At 46.6% G+C, this 14,220-nt stretch overlaps 1 protein-coding gene across 1 annotated transcript in view; it reads left to right on the top strand.

The window, feature by feature from the left end:
• Adamts17 (ADAM metallopeptidase with thrombospondin type 1 motif 17) overlaps positions 1 to 14,220 on the top strand; it is a 307,289-nt gene that overhangs the window by 275,674 nt on the left and 17,395 nt on the right. Inside the window, exon 20 of the mRNA XM_027408107.2 lies at positions 13,411 to 13,615. Within this exon, the coding sequence (XP_027263908.1) occupies positions 13,411 to 13,615 (205 nt within the window). The remainder of the gene's footprint in view (positions 1 to 13,410; positions 13,616 to 14,220) is intronic.

Here is a 14,220-nt window from a genome sequence, read left to right as displayed (position 1 = left end):
GTGTTTGTGTGTGTGTGTGTGTGTGTGTGTGTGTGTGTGTGTGTGTGTGTTATATACAGTTATAGATGTGGGATACGGCACCCCGTTTTTGATATTTGGCACTAGCTCTTAGAAAGAAGATCTTAGTCTAAGCACTTACACTGCCATGCAATTTCTTACTCTTACACTGACATTTACTGGGTGTTTACGAGGTGCCAGATGCTAGGTCCTGTCTGATACTAGCCTAAGGTGAAGAGCCTCCTCTCTGGCTTCCGGAGCTTTTCTTGTGGGAAAGATGAATACGGAGAAAGGACAGCTCCAGACCTAGGGGCATAGGCCATGCCCTCCTGGGTTTTATGTGGAGGTGTTGGAGGTGCCAGAGCAGTGGTTATGTCACATCACACAGGGCTCCATCATCCAAGAAGGGAGATGCCCACCTTGCCTCTCACTCACAGGTTACTTCCTGGGAGTTGCTACTTCCTCATCTCCCTGGGAATCCAGTAAAGACCAGAGCACATGCCATCTGGCATATGAAAAGGTCCAGTTACTGTGGTTCTGATTGCTTATTTAACTTGAAGCTAGTCAGGCTACACCCAGGTATGGGTTTGTTGAAGCCACATGCTAAGAGGGTATTGGCCAGCAGGGTGTGTCCAAAGCAAAAGAGTCGGTGGAAGCCAAGTGACCTGGATGCTGCTTCCTCGTGAAGAACAGCTAACAGGCTGTGTGCATTGCAGAAGGAAACCCCGGGAGAGATAGCAGATGCTGTGTACTTCAAGTCTTGACATCTAGAGATTGGGCGTGCTGCCTCTGAGGGCCCTCCAGGATGCTGAGGAGGACATGGCAGCTCAGAGTGCAATGAGCCCCATGTCCCATGTCATGCAGAGATCCAGGTCAGAGGTTCCCCCTGGTCTTCTGGTTACACTGCTCATCACTCTTGTTTCAGGACTTCTAACTCCATCTTTGGGGGAATCACCCAAAATATGGGGGGGGGTTATAACAGAAGATCTCCAAATAGTCAACCCATATATACTGGTTAGGTGATTTAGAGCTCTCTGCCTTAAGAAGTCAATATTTAGAATGAAAATCACCTAGGAATTGCTTCTACTATCAATAGTGAAACCAAATATGAAACTGTTTGTTTATAACAGGCATGGCATTGCTTTTAAGGAAAATATGTATGATGATAAAGAGTAGGATCATAGCCAGGCAGTGATGTACACACCTTTAATCCCAGCACTGGGAAGGCAGAGGCTGGTGGATCTCTGTGAGTTCAGGGCCAGCCTGGTCTACAGAGTGAGTGCCAGGACAGGCTCCAAAGCTACACAGAGAAACCCTGTCTTGAAAAAGAAACAAAAGTGGGGGGGGGGAGTAGGATGGTATGTGTTCTTCGATCCTTTTCTTTCCAGGTTTTCTGCCATATGCATAAATTACAATTATAATTTTTACTAACTAAAGGAAAACTAAGGCCAAAGAGATTCCTAGAAATGAGTGAATTACAGTCCACTGTCCTCTAAAGCACAAAGATCATTTTAAGGGAGCTTCAGTTGGTTCTCACTTTTCCTTGTTGATAGAGTTAAGACACTGTGAAAAAAAAACATGTTCAGGGTCCTTGACCAGCCCAAGGCTCTGTGCTAAAACCTGTCTTTCAAACAAGCCAGGGATAAGGCCTGAACAAAGATCACCACAGCCAGACATGAGCAGGTCTTTGCAAATGCACACTTCTGAGCCCTGTGTAGCTGAAGCATTGCACCACAGACTAGACCATTCTGTGCAATTGTCTCATTAAAACACTTCCTAGTCAGAGGCTGGGAGATGGCCAGTGTGGAAAGTACTTGGTGTGCAAGCACAAACCCTGAGTTTGGATCCCTAGCCCCTATGGAAGAGTTGTGCACAGATGGGTACATCTGGGAAAGGGGAGAAATGGATCAACCCTGGGACCACATTAGCCACCCGCCACCCAGTCCGGCCGAAACAGCAAGCCCGGGTTCAGGGAGAGACCCTGTCTCAAAAAAAAAAAAAAAAAAAAACCTAGAGAGAATAATAGAGGAACTGACATTGACTTCTGGTCTCTGTATGTACATGCACACACACACACACACACACACACACACACACACACTCCTAACCATTGAAATCACCAGCCTACAACTATTGGAGGGAAAATATGTCCCAAACTCTGTTTAACAGGACAATGTGGGGCATCTGCTCTGAGGATCTCGGTGGGAAAGCCCATTGCCCAGTTAGGCTGAAAACTTGCCCTGAGCAAAGACTCAGGAAATAGATAAACATGGAAGAGAAGGTGGACTCTGGTGAAAATAGGCCATCTAATGGGATACTTGCTGAACAAAACTTCAGAGTCACCCGAGTGACTAAATGCCACTGACTTAATAATCCCAGAAACCCAACAAATGTCTCTGCTCTGCAGGGAGGACTCACAAACATGGTTCCTGTGTCTCATTAGCTATTACAGTTATTAACAAATTATTATTTTCAATTGAAAGTGGTTATGGGATTCATTATTCCCTCTCGTGCCAAGACACTGCAGTTCACTAAGAACATGAATTATCCCTCGCAGTCCGGAGCTTCTAAATCCTTCTGGACCAGGTTCACTGCCTTTGGCACAGCAAGCCATGGAGGGCTGAATGGCTAGAAGCCTCCCTTACAGAGTTTACTGCAGGCTTAATTGGGACTAATTATTGTCTCATCTGCCTGCCTAGGGACATCTGCCCAGCAGCTGCTGTGACTCCATCTGACTGGGATGTTTGAAGCTTTCTGTGAAGTGAGACAAAGGGCATGAATATTTTATCATAGATTTATCCCACTGTAACTTTTTATAGGAAACTGCTGCTTGCTTTATTTGGCAGTATTAATACTGTGTTGAAGCTGAGCTTTAGGCTGTGAGCATACTGTCTTGTAGGCTCACTACAGAGAAGAGGGAGGTGTGACTGATGCCTTTGGAGAGGGAACAAGGGCACAGAATGGAAGGATCCTGGCTTTCACATCTTTTGTTCATTTGTTTGTTTTTGGTTTTTGAGACAGGGTTTCTCTGTGTAGCCCTGGATGTCCTGGAACTCACTCTGTAGACAAGGCTGGCCTTGCACTCACAGAGATCCACCTGCTTCTGCCTCCCAAGTGCTAGAATTATAGGTGTGCATCACTACCACCACCTGGCCTACTGTTCTTCCATAAGCCTGTTGGAGTCTTGAGTTAGTACAGAAGGGAATACACAGTTACACATATATGATCAGTTCATAAGTGCCCATTTCACAGGTTGAAACTCTGACCCCAGGGGCAGATGGTTAGCCAAAGTCGAAGACATAGCTGTGGTGCCCAAACTATACCCAGGTCTCTTTACCCTCAGGAATCTCAGGACCATAGCAAACCTGGGATGTTCTTGCAGGAGTCAAATCATCCCAACCATTTAGAGAGTCTTGGGAGTGCAAGCAGGGGTCAGAGATGCACAGCACTGTGGGGAGCCTTGGAGAAGCACCTGTAATGGCCAACTGAGGATGGAGAAGGAAGGGGCAGGCAGAGGGAGGGAGTCATGCCAGCATCTCTGAATCAATGAGCACCCATGCATCCCTGGCCAACCAAAGCAGGGGCAATGAGGCCATTTACCAGTGCCTTGAACTTTCCTCGTTCTGATTCCCTTAGTCTGAAAACATATTTTGTTTGTTTGCACATCTTCCTGGAAATGTCTGTGATTCTCCAAGATGAGACAGAGCCCAGGATGAATGAATGAAAACATCACCAAGCTTGAAAGTCAGGCCCAGGAGATGAAAGTCAGCAGGCATAGGTGGTACTGGAGATTTCAGAGTAAGCAGACAGTATGGCTAAGCTATTTCCAGGGGCAACCTGATGTGTAAAGAGACCTCATGTGAGATGGCCTCTTAGTGGCTGCACCTCAGGTGAGGTGGCTACGGATGTGGAAAAGAGCCATATTTGAGATCCCCTTGGGGGTCCCCTTATAACTGTCTCACATGTGGTACAGAAAATAGTTCATGCTGAGCCCTCTTTCCTGCCTAGTCATGCATGGACTTTGTAACTATACACACCTGCTAAGCACCACAGCCATGGCAGGACTTCTGCTGTACTACAGCTTCCAGCCACATCAGCAGGGTTTCAAGGTAGAGAGTTGGAGGCCCAGTGTCCTAGGAACCACATTTTCATATTTTCCTCTATGGGTGTGTGTGTGTGTGTCTGTCTGAGGTGTCTGTCTCTGTGGGGTGTGTGTATATCTGTCTGTCTCTGTCTCTATAAAGTGTGTAGTATGTCTGTGTATACTGTGTGGGTCTGTGTGTGGTGTGGCTGGTGTGTGTGTGTGTGTGTGTGTGTGTGTGTGTGTGTGTGTGTGTGTGTGAGCAGAGGCTAGAGGCCAGCATTAGGTGTCTTTCCCTCACTTTATTCTTTAAGGTGAGCCTCACTGGACCCAGGGCTTGCTGATTTGGGTAGACTGTCTGGGATGGAGGAGTTACTGGGATCCTCTTGTGTCCTCTGCCCTGCTCTGGGGCAATAGGAACATACCACCACCATCCCTGTGTTTATATGTGGGTGCTGGGGGTAAAACTCAGGTCCTCATGTTTATGCAGCAAGCACCTCATTATCTAAGCCATCTCCCCAATCCCAGGAACCACATTTTCTGTTTTTAAAAAAAATCATGGTAACTGAAGAGCCAAAGACTAGACCGAAGAGAGTGATGATTTTCTTTAGAAGAGGAGCTGGAGAAAGAGAAGGCAGAGTAGTTAACATCCACAGCCCAGGGAGGTCAGGATGGAGGCTGTCAGAGTCACAACTGCCCCAGCTGCCATCTGCACTGAGGTTTGTGGTGATGTGTCATGCTCCTCAGGTACTCTTGCTCACTGTAGTCATGAAAAGGTCAGCACTGCCCAGTGCCAGCCACTGACTCAGGGCTGAGATCTCCAGGCACCAGCTGTGTCCACATGGCTCCACCCTGCCTGTCTGTCACCTTGGGGCATTTTCTTTTCACGTTCACCAACCATGTGGCCTTTAGAAGCCACGACCACCAACCACCACTTCTAACATGGTGGCACATTAACAGGCACCAGGGATTTAAACTGGAGCAGTGAGCCTTCACCTTGGAGTGTTGCTAAAAAGACTTACTGGCTTTGAATGGATGCTCTGGGGAAGTCAGGACTGAGTGTGTGGCTTGCAGTGTAAGGTATAGCAGAGCGTGCACCCCTGGCCCTGAGAACTGTGCACTGGAGCCCTTGCAGGGTATACAGCTGGTGTGAGTGGCCTCTGGACCTGCAGATCCTGCAGCTGTAATAGCCTATCCCTTCAGCCCCACTTCCAGAAGCAGCAGAGCTGGCGCACTCTAACCCTTGAGAACTCCCCCTAGGAATAGTTCCCAAGTCTTGTAAAATTCTGAGCCTTTGTGTAGCCAAAGCAGGACAGCCACAGGGCGGAGTGCTGAGGAGATCTGCCTGCACTTTTCATGTTGAATAATTTTTGTGGGACCAGGCTGTTAGGGAAGCTGTGCAGGGACCTCTGCCTAGGGTATGGCCTACAGAGCTCTGAGTTTGGACCTTTAGTATTCCTTCCTATTGGGTATCATTCAGTGCACATCCTGGGAAAACCATGTCTCATCATTCATTGTTGTTAAGCCAACCTGAAGGCAAATATAGCATCAGTGTATCATAGAGAAATAAAGGATGAAATCCAAGGAGAAAGTGATGGAGTAGCATGTGACAACCAGTGGTGTCATGCCTCCTTGGGATGGGAGATGGAGGCGATGCACTCCTGGCCTTTGAGGGCCTGGGTCAGAGAGTCCACAGCTGCCAGCTTGGGATATTAAAGTGTAAAGTCCCAGACTGGAGGCCACAGGGCCAAATTCCTCAGCAGACACGACTTGGCCCACACAGGCGGCCTAAGGTTTTAGAGTCCAACATCTAAAAACTCAGAAGAAAGCTGCTCTCTTAACTTGACTTGTTAAGATGGAAGAGGGCCAGCACTAGGCACCAGCACCACAGGGCCATACTGGGCTAGCACCTGGCAACTATCCCTTACCAGGTAAAATGAGACCACTGTAGGAATTCCCATCTTGTCATTAACAGACAAATCTGGCTTGGTTTTATTTTCTAGTGTTGCTGGTTTGTAGACAGGAAGTAATGATAAGTAGATTTTTTTTCTTGTGTACCAATTTGTCTATTTTTATGTTTAGGCAGCATTTATATTTCTTTTGTGATTTTTTTCCCTTAGTTTTTGCCCACTATCTGATTTGGCCTTGTCTCTTTCCTGATTGATTTCTATGTTCAGCCTCAGAAAAAAAGGAAACAATGATTCATGCTACAACACAGACAGACCTTTAGGACTTCATCAGAAGTGACGTCAGGGGGCCAGTGCTGTATTGTGTCACTTCTGTAAGGCCTTGTTTCCTTCAAGAGTGCTCATTGCTGGTCATGCTAAGGAGAACATCGCGGGTTGCTGGGCCTCTCTGCAAACAGAAAGGTCTGCTTCTAGGAGTGCTCATACCCACAGGCCAGCATGATGCACGTTGGATTTTCATTTCCTCTTTTAAAATACAAATATGTGAATAATATTACTTTTCAGGGAATGGTATATGAGAACTCATAATTCTCGAGTTTAAGTGGAGAGAGGCAGAATTGAAGCCTCATGTATAGCGGCCGTAAAGGGGCCCTGTTGATTCCCCCAGGAGAACATCTCATTCAGGCTCCTTAGGTCACCATTGCAACTCTTTGCTGCTCCTCCTTCACACATCTGTTTAATAAAAGTGTTCTCCTGTCTTCAGAAACTATAAATGGCATGTGTGAAAGCTGTCTGAGCATTCTCAGAGTTGCTAGCTCCAGTCTGCCAGGAGCTGGGAAGGGGACACAGTCCTGAGTAGATGGTAGGTTCCGGGCTGCATGTGGTCCTTGTCCTGTTGGTTGGTGCTAGACAAGGAAGAAGGGCTCTTGGAAAGACTCTGCACTTGCCCTCCCCAGGCCAACAGCACACATAGTGAACAGTCACAGGTATCCTAGGAAAGATCTTGTCACCACAGTGAGGTAGAGCAGAGTGTTGGCTTTCTCTTAGCTGGGCATTCATACCAGGGGACAGAAGTCCTGTACCAGGAAAAGTGGATTCACAACCCTTCAGACTTCCCTGTGCTATGTGCCCCCAGATACTTTGCTTGCTGTTCAAATAATATTCAAACTGCTCTGCTGTTGCCCCAGGCATGAGGATCCCAAAGCTCCAAGGAAGTAAGATGCCCTGAGCAACTAGTCCTCAGGCAGGGGTGGTTGGTCGTGGTGGTGTCATGATATCGCTGTTCCTCCCATCTGAATCATACAAACTTATTAAGAACTAGGCAAAAATTAACTTCAGGGGACCTCATTAATCTTGCTTCAGGATGGCCACCTAGATGCCTTTCCCAGGGATCCCTGGGAAAGCAGAGCTCCTCTTGACAGAACCAATGTCTACATTTTAAATAATAGTTATATGGTGTCTTAGTTAGGGTTGTCTGTTGCTATGAAGAGACACTGTAACTACAGCAACTCTTATAAAGGAAGACATTTAATTGAGGTGGAAGCTTACACTTCAGAGGTTCAGTCCATTATCACAGTGGCAGGAGCATGACAGCATGAAGGCAGGCATGGTGTTGACTACATCTTGATCAAAAGGCAACAGGAAGTAGACTGTGACACTGAGTGATACTTAAGCAAAACCTCAAAGCCTGCTTCCACAGTGACAAGGCCATAACTACTCCAACAAGGCCATACCTCCTAATAGTGCCAACCCCTTTGCGGGCTATTTTCTTTCAAACCACCACACATGGTCTCAACCACCACACATCTGTCAGGCATGAGGCATGGCAAACTTACTAGCTTCTCAGGCCCTCAGGAAAGGTCCATCACAGCCAATCTAGCAACAAGCCTATGAGGCGCCAATGGTGCCTATGTTTTATGAAGAAGTGATGGGCTGTGGACCCTTCTTGGTCATAGAGCTGGCAAGCTGGTGGAGTGAGGATTCGTGTCTGGGTCCATCAGACCCAGGTAGTTACTATGTGGGAAGCTGAGAGTGTCTGGCTTCACTAAGTCAGCATCTCTTGCTGTTAGGGCATAAGGTGCAGTGAGTCAAATGGACCATGGATGGAAGGATGTTTACATGACTGAAAAAGAGAGCCCCAAGATGGGTGTAGCAGAGCATGCCTGTAATCCCAGCTACTTGAGAGACAAGCAGGAGGAGGGCTGGTTCAAAGACAGATGGAGAGGAGCCTTCTAGCATGGTCTCTAGTACCTGCTTCCTGATTGGCTGATCTACATGCCTCCCATCTGCCATTTTCTTATACCTCCCCTTACTCTCTGTCCCTTCGTCACTCTGTCCTTCTATACTCTGTATGTATGATCAGACTCTCCCAGTCCTCTGTGCTGTTGCCTCCAATTCCAGACCACCCAGAAGTGATGATTCACATTCCTTACCGGGCCACACTGTCAGGCCTCTCCTAGAGTTGAGTAAGACCCAACAGGGAAGGTCTGTGGAGCTGTCTACAAAAGTGTGCAGCCCAGCCTCTGTCCTTTACCCTCCCTGAGGCATGTCCACTTGTGTAACACTATTCCTGGGGAGTTCTGAACAAAGGTCTACTCACCCCAAAATAGGGAATTGACAACAGACCAAAATACAGATACCACCTGTGGAGGCTTGAATGGAAATGGCCCCCATAGACTCATGGGGAGTGGCACCATTAGGAGGTGAGGCCTTGTTGGGGGAAGTGTGTCACTGGGGATGGGCTTTGAGGTTTTCAGATGCTCAAGCCAGTCAGTCCCCTTATCACTCTTCCTGCTACTTTCAAATCGAGATGTAGAACTTTTAGCCACCTCTCCAGGATCATGTCTGCCTGCCTGTCACCATGCTTCCCGCTATGACAATAATGGACTAAACCTCCGAAGTGTAAGATAGGCCCCAATTAAATGATTTTCTTTATAAGAGTTGATGTCATGGTGTCTTTTAATAGCAATAAAAACCCTAACTAAGGCACCACCAAAGTCCAACTTGGTAGCTAATAAGCTTATTGGTGTTACTTACAGGAATATGTGTGAGGGGGTTACTTGTAGGAGCAGAAATGACCCAAAAACAGCTGCATCACCAAAGCCTACCCCAGTATGGGTGACTGCTCCAAAAGTTAGGATCTAGGAGCCCCACTGTACAGCTTCAGGTGGCTCAACAGTCTGGAGGGTATCTCTTATGGCTCATTGGAGGGTGTCTCCCAGCAGTGTTTACTGCTTGTATAATCTTGGGGAGGCCTGAGCTTTGTGTGATGGGTCAGTTTCAGGAACATCCTGAGATAAACTGTACTTCCTGAATCTTAATGAGCCTCATTTAGAACTGACAATCTTAGGAGCTTCTCCCAAGATGGAATGTTCTATGGGGAGGAAATTGCTGTACAATACCACAAATGTCACCATTCCCTCCCAGGTCTCACCCCACCCACAATGTGTCCTATAATCAAACACAGAGACTGTGGCTCAGTCCACCCAACCCCCATACTGCAGGTAGCCTCCCTTCTTGCATGCTCCTCCCGCCCTCCCTGGCCTTGCCTATCATACCTTGTCTCCTCATCTCCTCAGAGGCACAATTCTTACCCCACAAGTACTCACACTCAAGCTCGTGTGTGTGTGTGTGTGTGTGTGTGTGTGTGTGTGTGTGTGTGTGTGTGTGTGTGTATTATAGCTACTGATCTACCCAGAATATCTAATTAGAATAGTATAACTTTCAAGTACAGGCTAAAGTTGGCTACTCCAAAATCCAAAAATGCCACAAATGTGAAAACTTTCAGTGTCCACATGGTGCCCTAAGTGGAAAATTCCATGCCTGACCTCAGTAACAGGTTATGGTCAAACACTAGAAACACTGCATACAATTACCTTCAGGCTGAGTGTGTGTGTGTGTATGGATTTTGCGTTTCAACTGGGATTTTTAATGCCTGGGAGATCTCCTGATATATATGCAAATATCCCAAACCTGCAGAGCACCTTTCCCACATTTGAGGATTTGGAGCTTGGATTGCACAGAAGTGTTGAGTGGGATGGTAGTATCCAAGTGCTTAAGGCAGCGAGGGAGGCCTTCTACAGCCATAGTTCTCCCAGTGAAATGGTTGTTTTCAGCTGCCAAAAACCAGTAACAAGGATGGTGAAGGGTGTAGAAACTCATTTTCTTCTCATGCCTCACTGGGGTATTTTTCAAGAGCAGCAGACATACGTCTACCTAAAAAGCAGCCAAAATAAGTTTTGAAAGGTCTGCACGTGTGGCATAGTGAGCCCTGTAGAGTGCTCAGCACATGTCTCAGGTGGGAAGGTGTGCTGCCAGCAGGAGGGCTCTGCTAGTGTCCCATCAAGTATAAACTCCCCACCCCCTTAGCCCCTGGCTGAGCCCATTCCATCCTTCCTCCCTTTGAGTTTGACTGCTGAGTTAGTTACTTTTCTTATTGCTACAACAAAATAAATGGCAAAAGCAACTTAAGGAAAGGTTTATTTTCATTCTAAGCATGGGGATACAGTGCATCATGGCAGAAAAAAACATGGCAGCAGAAGCATGTGGCAACTGGTCACATTATTTCTGTAGCCAAGAGGCAAAGAAATGAATGCTGAGGCTCCCCTTGCTGTCTCCACCTATCAGTGTGGACTCAAGCTTAGATGACCCTGCTTACGCTTAGGGTAGATTACCTCGCCTCAACCAAATCTAAATAATTCACAGACATGCACAAAGTTTTGTCTCTTCATTGATCCTACCAAGTTAACAGTGTTAACCACCACATGTACTCCAGTACCTCATGTAAGTGTAGTCATTGTGATGAGTTTATTTCACTCAGCATGCCTTCAAAATCTGCCCATGTTATAAGCTGGGTTAACATTTCCTTCCTTCTGTTTTCATTTTGGACTCTGTTGAAAAGGGTGAGCCCCTGGTGCAATCCTTATGAACCAGAGTCGCTTACCACATTCACTTGAGCACATGACTATAGACCCTCAGAATGTAGGTAGTAACTGGAGAGTGGCATCTTGAGAGATAGATATCAGGACTGAAGGTACATCTGGTAGACCCTGAAGGGGGTCACAGTGCCATGAGTGGGGCGCAGAGGTTCTTTGCAAACTTGGGAAATACAAAAGACCAAACAGATGCACAGATGCTTCTCCAGCTTGGGTCAGCTCAGCTGCATCAGCCTCACACCTGATATTTATAAGTCCAAAGTCAATTGCAGCAGTTGGGACAGTCAACTTGGGAGTCAGCTTGGGAGAAAGAAAATAAGCAGAGCAGTGAATAGAGCTGACAGAGGCGTGATCTGGATGCTTAAAAATACAGAAATAAGAAACTGGGGAATTGGCCCAGTAGTTGAGAGTGCTCACTGCTCTTCTACAGGAGTTAGGTTTCCAGAACCCACATGGCAGCCCGCAAGTGCCTGGAACTCCAGTTTCAAGGAATATGGTACTTTCTTCCTACCTGCAAGGGAGCCTGCACATCCGGTGCACAGACATACACAGAGGCACACACACATACACATTAACATAAATAGTCATCTTTCAAAGTGTTTAAATAAGAAGTAACACAAGCTAGAAATCATTTATGAAGACAGTATCTCTATTTCAAAACAAATGCTTGCCTTCTCTCCTGCCACTCAGTCCATGTCTTCTATTTATCTACTTGGAGAGAATTAATGACTGATCAGAACATGACAACTAGGAGGGCTTGAAAATTCCTCTTACCTCAAAGGCTAGAACAGCAAGAAATATGAGATGTTATTTTAGTGCTGTAGGAGCAGTCAGTACCTACTGAATCAAATACTTATTCATTGATCTGTTTCCCATCACCTACCAATGAAATCATAGCACAACCATGACTGAATGTATACAGGGCTGAGTGTACGAGGAGCTTACTGCACACAGAGCTGAGTGTATATGGAGCTGAATGTACACAGGGCTGTGGGCATACAGAGCTGAATGTGCTCAGTGTACACGGAGCTGAGGGCACATAGGCTGATATAGGCTAGATAGTGTGATCAACAGTCTGTAAACAATGTATGTTCTCTTCTCACTTCCACACCACACAGTAGGCAGACATCTCTATCCCTTTTCATCAGTGATGGATCCAACAGGAAGAAATTTGCTAGCTGGAACTAGAGAAAGAGAAATGAGTGACACCACCGAATGCCCACTCAATTCTGTCAATGTTTCTAAAGAGTGGGGTGGCCTGGTGGCATCTCATTAAATGGCATTCAAAGCTATCTTAATAAAGAATGGAATGCAATCCATGCTCACCATCTAGAGTTGGAGTTGCTTTGACAAGTATTAAGCTCTTGGGTACTAGGAATATACAAGGAAGGATGGCTTAAGATTGCTCATCACCCAAGGAGCAAGCCAGGACAGTTCATTGGTATCCCCCAAAGAGCATTCTCATTTGTGTCCTGCTGAATTGTGATTTCCAAACTTCTCAGTTGTTTCCCAATACCCTGAAGCCAACAGAAAGACACGCATTCACGGATGGCTGAAACAGTGGATGAGTAGACAGTTTTAGAAAAGCATTTTCAAGTGCCATCCTTGGAACTGTTATCCAGTGACCCACAAGAGGCCATCGTCAAGAGTTACTGTCGCTAGTCTTGAGGCTTCTCGGGCCATGGAGGACAGGGGGGACCTGGTCTTGGTGTACTTGTTCAGGAATTGGAGGGGCTTTTGTGCAGGCTGTATCAGTCTGCTAAAGCTGTGGTAACAAATATCACTTTGCCTTAAAACAGTGCTGGGTTCTCATGGCAGAGGGCAGGAAACAGAATCAGCCAACCTCATAACTACATTGAAAGCTTCTGTTGAATGGGGGGGTGTGGTGGGATGGCTTAGTGGTTCAGAATACTTGGTCCACAACTAGGAAGATGAGAATTTGCCTCCTAGCACCCATATAATAAGATGATTGTCTCTACAAACATCTGTAGCCCCAGCCCCAGGAGGAGATGCCAACAGGAAGACTGATGGAGCTTTCTGGCTACCAACCTAGCCCCTGAGGCATAGGGAAAAAGAGATGGAATACAATAATACCTTCTTCTGGCTTCCAAACACACATGTAGGTATAGTCACACACATATACATACACACATAAATATCTTTTTTAATCTGCTGTTGGGACATGACCAGTTCCATGTCCGCTCAGACTCCATGGAACTAAGCATGTGCTACGATAACAGATAGGGTATATGATCCCACTCCAGGGAGGGAGAGATCAGCTGGAATATTACTTAGCCTGCCATGGGAGTGTTGGAGCAGAAAGTTAACTATCCCAAAGAGGCCACTGAACTAGATGACCGCCCAGGGCACCCTCTATTCTGAAACCCTTGAATTACTTCCAGAGTTGATGACAAAGCTCTCTAGATCTGTCTCTTTCCCTACTGACCCACCTCCAGGTTATTTTCTTACTGTCCTTTTTCCCTCTATGCAGGTGGGTGGCTGGTCAGTGGAGCGCCTGCTCGGCAACCTGTGAGAAAGGGGTCCAACATCGGGAGGTGACTTGCATGTACCAGCTACAGAACGGCACACATGTCACTACTCGGCCCCTCTACTGCTCAGAACCCCGGCCGACATCAGTACAGAGCTGTGAAGGCCAGGACTGCCTGTCTATCTGGGAGGCATCAGAGTGGTCAGAGGTGAGTGCCTGGGCTTGCCACTGAGGCTGAAGCCATGCAAGGACCTGTAGGCTTTAACCACAGGGCCTACTGTGTGCTGCCTGCTCCAGGGTAATTCGTAATTCATCCCCATGTATCAAGTCCTCTCTGCCACATGATCAGCTCACAAGTGCACTCCAGCTATTTCCTTGAGCCCCATCTAAAATAGCAACATGACTAAAAACAGACATAATGTAGTTTTGAGAATGGATACATGTATACCACTAGGAAAGGACTATTTGATTCCATTTCTTATGCAAATTCCCACCCGGAGATGATAGATGGACAGACGACAGATGATCAATAGATGATAGATACATACATACATACATACATACATACATACATACATACATACATAGATGATAGATATACATACAGACATTAGATACCCATTGACCTTTTCCTTCTCCTTTGGACAAGGCTGAATTGTAGTATGGTCAAGTTGAGTAGCTGGTTTCAAAGTCTTCCCTGCAATGCCAGGGCAGCTCTTGCAGGTTGCAGGAGTCAGGCTCTGGGAGGGACAGCCTTTGGTATGCAAGTCAGAATTACAAATCTCACACCAAAAAAAAAAACTTGTTGGAAAG

Source organism: Cricetulus griseus, chromosome 3, assembly GCF_003668045.3.
Source record: "Cricetulus griseus strain 17A/GY chromosome 3, alternate assembly CriGri-PICRH-1.0, whole genome shotgun sequence".
NCBI classification, from domain to species: Eukaryota; Metazoa; Chordata; class Mammalia; order Rodentia; family Cricetidae; genus Cricetulus; species Cricetulus griseus.
The sequence above is the reverse complement of the archived record's forward strand: the minus strand, read 5'-3'. Positions and strand labels throughout refer to the sequence as shown.